General features: G+C 39.8%; 1 protein-coding gene across 1 annotated transcript; it reads right to left on the reverse strand.

Annotated features, from left to right (window-relative positions):
• Positions 1–2,690: 2,690 nt before the first annotated feature.
• MSGN1 (mesogenin 1) lies at positions 2,691–3,729 on the reverse strand. Its single transcript, XM_068143275.1, has one exon. The coding sequence runs from the start codon at positions 3,463–3,465 to the stop codon at positions 2,950–2,952; it is 516 nt and encodes a 171-aa protein (XP_067999376.1). The 5' UTR covers positions 3,466–3,729; the 3' UTR covers positions 2,691–2,949.
• Between the last annotated feature and the right edge of the window lie 2,257 nt (positions 3,730–5,986).

The following is a 5,986-nucleotide window of genomic DNA, read 5'->3' on the forward strand; positions in this document are numbered from 1 at the left end:
GTCCTTTAACAGGAGGCTTTCTTTCCCCACAAGCACACCTATGTGCAGCCCAAATGTGTAACCATAAAACCTCTTGACACCTACATGGTGCTCCTTAGCATAGAATTTCAAAGCTTTGTGTGTGGGAGGGCAGCCCCAGGCTCCCCTCTGCTTTGTTAGGGGGTGGGGGTGAGCTCTATGATTAGAAGAGCTAGGGCTTGCCTGTGGAGTTTCTTCCATGTGTGAACTTCAACCACTGGCAAATATTCTCTCTGAGGTACTTAATCCTCTTATCATGAGGGAATGTGGCCTCCTTGTCATCTTCAGGGTGTATATCTAGGTATTACTGCTGCTGCCAGGCACCACCTTACACCATTTTTATAAGGTGGGCAGAGAAGTCGTCAGTCTCCTGAATTCAGGTGGAACGAGTGAAGCCATGCAGGTCTCCTCAAGCTAGGGTTCCTCCTTTCTGTTGTGCTCCCTTGCCAAATATAGTCTACACTGACCTTGTCTGTGTGGCTTTTCATCTGCAAAAATCTGAATCAGCTGTACAGGCTTATTCTGAGGAATGCTATGCTGACATTAGTGCTGCTATCTCATATATGCATAATTTTTTTCTACTGTAACAATTTTATAGGGCTTTATTTTTTTTTCTACTTATTCTTGCTGAAACTCTAAAGCTTGTGAGTAATTTAACATGGGTAAAAATCAAACACAAGCATGTGGGATATGCTTAAATGTGGTTACATCTTGAGTGACATTGCTACCTGCATAAGGTTGAATGTTGCTGACTTTGTGAAACACCGATAATCACACTGATTGCACCAGTATACATGTACCATGTGTGAAGAGCATTGAGTCAGCTTAGATTGTACAAAGACAATTGTATTTCCTTCCAAATGAACAGAAACAGGGGGGGAGAAAAAGAAAGGGAGGGGGAGGAGGAAAAAATCAAACAAAAAATAAATCAAATTACTTTTTTAGCTTTTCTAAAATAGGTGATCTGTTACAGGATCTTTCCACAAACTTAGATCAACTGCTCCACACAGGCATGCTGATATATCCATCCTGGTGAGACAAGCCTGTTACCTCCTGGATGTTGCTCTGTCTGTGCCTTACATAAGGAAAAGGTTAATCTCACTGTTACAGTTTGAGCTGGGTGCCCCCCTGCAATGTTTACTTCCTGTGTCCAGAAGTCCAGCCCAGAGGGGTGGACACAGGAAATTATGTAGTATTTCATACCACAATCCTTGGCACCACTATAAGATCCAGTGCGGAGTCTAGCGCACTCTCTTTTCTTCCTCCTCCGTCAGCCGGGAACTGGGGGAGATGTCTCCTAGCTTTGGGCCTGGCTAGGCCGAAGGCCACGGGGGGATGGGCAGTCTCAGATCTGGCCAGCTGAGACTAGCCTAGCAGTGGGAGGGGGAAGAAGGAGCCCTGGGGGTCTTGGGTGTACCCTCAGGTGGGGATGGGATCTCTCTGGGTCTGTTTTGGGATCTTTCTTTGTCACTGCGCTTTTTGGCTTTCTGTAAAAGTTCACGGCTTTCTATTTAAACTTTCCATCACTTTTGCAATCCGTTTGTCTGAGTGTTGATTGTTGCCAGGGGTGGGGAAGGGGGCTGCCTCAACCCAGCACACTCACTTAATCAGCTCTGTGCAACTCAGCCCAGGGTTTTGTTCCCCTCTGTGTACAACCAAGCCTTCTGAATCAGTCTGCAATGAGATTTTACAAAGCAGCCCATATTTTTTGGTAACGTGGTGAGGCCCATGTAATACCTGTCAGAAGAAATTCAAGGAAATTAAAGATGAAGACTATTCTTTGTTTTTGTTGGATTTTGGGTAGGTGTGTTTGGGGGTTTTTTGTTTGGGATTTTTTCTTAAGGGTTTCATATGTGTATTTTACAGGACTGTTAGTACCTGTAAGAAAAGAGTGGTCTTTCATCTTTTAATGAGATATTACAGTTACAAGAGCCCTCCTAGGTTTCACTACACTTTGAGGATAAAACTTTGCATCATTATGATACATGAATTGATTTATTTCATGTCAGAGAAGGAAGACAATTCAGCCTAATCATATTTGTTATAGCAATTGTTGTTAAAATGTCTTCCATTATTTATCAGGTATTGAAGCAAGGGAGTTCTATATATTAACTACTGAAGCAGCATCTGTTTCTGTATATATTAATAAAGAAGATAGGATTTAACAGCAATTTATCTATACAAAATGTCAGTTTGCTTATATTTAATTTCTAATATTTAGTGATCATTGCTAGACTTTACATACTTATTAGTCAGATATATAATACAAGATACAGACTATGACACTGGTATTTATTTGTTTACAAGCAAAGATGTTCTCACTTATTACTTAGCTTCTTGATTATTAGGTACAGTGGAAACATGGATAAATAGACAATACTTGAACTAAATATACATGTATGTTCTTCACCATTGTAGTGTTAAAGTGCCTACAAATCAATACACTCAGTATTCTTACAGTGTTGTTGTCATTTTCCTTCCAAAATTTCACTTTAAAAACCTACGGATTGACCATTGTCCTTATTAAACAGAAGATCAGTCAGAAGGGTGATACATAAATCTGAGGATGATCAGATGGCCTCTTTTTTTTAACTTTTGTATCACACTAGTTTTAATGTTTCTCAGAAAATTATTATTTAAAACAAACAACCAACAACAAAACCAACAAAAAACCCCACAAACCCAAAACAAAAAAAGCATTTAAAAACTGAAAAGCAAGATTCTGTCTTGGCAACCTTCAGCTCAGCTTGTTTAGGCAATCCTACATCACCTTCCAACTTCATGTCCACTGTATAACGGTGACCCTTGTTCTCCTCCCCTTGCTGTGTCCTTCACTCACATCCCACACCATCATACTTTGAGGAAGAAATTTTGCTGATTTTTCATTTGTAAAGACCCTGAGGGTGCCACGCCAGGTGCTCCAGGTGAGGTCTATGCCCGCTTGATGCTGTTGAGGAGCTCAGTCAGTTCACTGATGTACTTAATGGTGTACTTCAAGGTTTGTATTTTGGTGAGAGGCTGTCCCCTCTGGCTGTAGATCGGTGGCAGGTAGTTGCGTAGCGTGTGGAGCGCATCAGCCAGGGTCCTCATCCGCAGCTTCTCCCTCTCGCTGGCCTTCCTCCTGCGTTGAGCAGACATCCGCACCTTGGTGCCCTTGGGCAGCTGAGCTTGCCCGGGGCTGGGCAGGTAGGCAGGGGGGAAGTCCACCAGGCCATAGCCCACCAGGCTGCTGCTGCTACTGCCGTAGGGGGCCTCTGCTGCTACCGGGCAAGGGGATGATGAGTAGGATTCAAAGGAGGGCGTTGGGGATAAGCTGTGTGGAGATGAGACAGGGTGAAGCTCAAAAGCTCCTGCAGCGGTTTTCCAGTCCCAGGATGATAAGCAGATGGGGTGCTCTGAACCCAAAGTATCTTCCATGTTTATCAGCGTGTCATGTAGTTTCTCCATGCTGGAGGAGCACTCAGGAGCAGCAACGTCCTCTGCCTGCCAGCAAAGGCTGGAACTGCCGACTGCTGGGACCTTTTTATGATGGAGAGAGGAAAGTGACAGAGTGGGAACGTGGGTTTGGTGAGAGGAGTTCAAAGGAGAGGCACAAGTGCCAAGATGGAAAATGAACTCCTGATGTGCTAGTTTCTTCTCAATGATAATTACCAACCTTCAGCTAAAAAGTCTTTAAGCTAACAGGCAACAGTGAGAAAGGAAGAAAAAAAAATTATCTTCTTGCAACTAAACCAATTAAGGCTGTGCATCTACATGTAACGTTGCACTGGGGGGATAAGTGTTGAGAGAGGAAAAAGAAAATTAGAAAATTCACAATTTTACAAAACAATTTACAGATGTAGGATTTAAAGATAATGATCACTAAAACAAATGCTGAATTTAAGCTCCCAAACTCTGATTTCTGTGTAACTGTATGAAGGCAATGGATCTACAGCAGTGATGATTTGACCCTTTCTGACTGCCGCTGATGTAGTCTCTCATTATCTGCATCTTACTTGTGAAAGCCAAAGATACTTTTTTAGGAGTTGTGTGTTTTAGGGCTCTGTGGATTTCTCTTCTCAGTAAATTATAACTTCTCTTGAGTGACTTTGGTTTTCAATAATAGAAAGGAGGGAAAAACAGCAATGAATTCCCTGCAATGTATGGATTCATTTGGTATTTTAAATCATGCCTGGGAAATCAAGAAGGAAATCTATAATACTAAACAAAGTCCTATTGAAAAAAAAAAAAGAAAGAAAAAGAAAGAGAAAAGTGTGTATTAAAAGAAAAATGACTGTAGGATATAAAATAAGCTGTATATAACCTTAGGGTTCAGACAAACATTTAACATATACATTTAATTCAGAGTAATATACAGATTAGATGTGTGTAAGGGAAGGCTAGAAGATACTTCTGTAAAATTGTCTGCCTCTAGGAATCTAGTCTTCTGCCTAAAAAAACAGCCTTTCCCATCCCTGACTCAATGCAACAGTGAAGTAATTTGTTAAGCAGTTCAGATGAAAATGCGCATCCTATAAATGAATGGCATTATTAATGACCACTGTTCACCCCTAGGCTTCAGAACTGCTTATAGTGATAATTAATGATCTCTATTACTCTAGGGAAATGAATATGCAGAGGCAAGGATTAAGTTGCCCAAATGATTCCATGAATTCATTAGGAGAGCCAGGAAAACTGCCCAAACTACTGAGCTCTGCAGCTCTACTAAGCAGATCTGCTAAGGAGCTCAACTGTCATCTATGACTTTGTATCAATCTATAGTAAACCCAAAGCATAATATATGATTAAAAGGTGATAAGGTAGAAGAAAAAGAAAAGCAGGATTTATTTTAAAGATTCCTTATGTACAGTGATTTCTGCATGCACCATAATCCAGGCTGAAAAAAAAAGAAGAGGAATGCCTCTGAATGTCATCTAGCCAAAGCAAGTTGAGGCTTTCTGAAATACACCGTTTCTTTCAGATTGTGAAATCCTCACTACAATCACTCAGAAAAAACAAACAAACAAAAAACAATCCAGTACTCACTGTAGTCATTGGGTAGGCTTTTGTGAATTTTTGTGAATTTGGAATCAAAGTGTTTGGAATATATTGTGGGAGTTTTACTGATTTTATGCTGGGATAAATAAAAAAAATAAAAGGCACAAAAAGTGAAAGATTTTTGCATTTTAAGTCAGGCTAACAGTTTGAGCATGATGGCTTCTCCCCCACACAGAAACTTGAGGCACAGCTCCCCACAGTCAGGATTGCTTTGGGTTTTATGGTCACCATGTTTTATTCTAAGCTCTTCTTTACTCCTTCCTTAAAGAAAAGGTGCTGAAACATTCCTCAGAATTACAAATGTGTACTTAAAATTAAAACAACAGTATTTTCTATGTCTTTAGTTTACTAAATGAGCTTCATTAAACACAAGACAAAGGTCATAAGGCCACAAGTTAGACACAAGGTCTAATTTAGCATAAATGTCCCATTACATTTTTTGTCCCATTTAAAATCTCTCTCATTCATTTTCTCTTTTCCTCCTCATATTTCTGGTTATAGTAGCTTTTCCATTCAACACATTCTCTGCTTTTATTTAGACAATTTTATTAGACAATTAAAAGTCTACAGCTGGGCAAAAATCAGGAAAGAGATGGAAGAGGAAGGGCTTCTGTCAGGATGTGCCAGGAGATAGGAGCTTGCAAATACTTGTATGTGTGTGTGTGAATATACAAATATATTAAATATATGCATTAAGCATATATGTGTGTCTGTATATATATATATTTTTTTATATATATGTATAACTGTTCTGCTCAAAAGTTTTTATTTTGGACCAGATATTGATTCAGTACAGTAAAATATTAATCAATTACAGTCAAATTTATAAGTAAAAATTTCACCAAGTCACTTGTTTGCTGACTATAAACAATGTATGTTGCAATTTAATTTGTACCCCTAATCTATAGGTTGCCATTTACTTAATAGCCCT

Source organism: Melanerpes formicivorus, unplaced genomic scaffold, assembly GCF_026170545.1.
Source record: "Melanerpes formicivorus ecotype bairdi unplaced genomic scaffold, bMelFor1.0.p_v2 SCAF_9, whole genome shotgun sequence".
NCBI lineage: Eukaryota > Metazoa > Chordata > Aves > Piciformes > Picidae > Melanerpes > Melanerpes formicivorus.

Coding starts and splice junctions, on each gene's coding strand:
- MSGN1 (XM_068143275.1), bottom strand. CDS start 3,465: ATGGAGAAACTACATGACACGCTGATAAACATGGAAGATACTTTGGGT.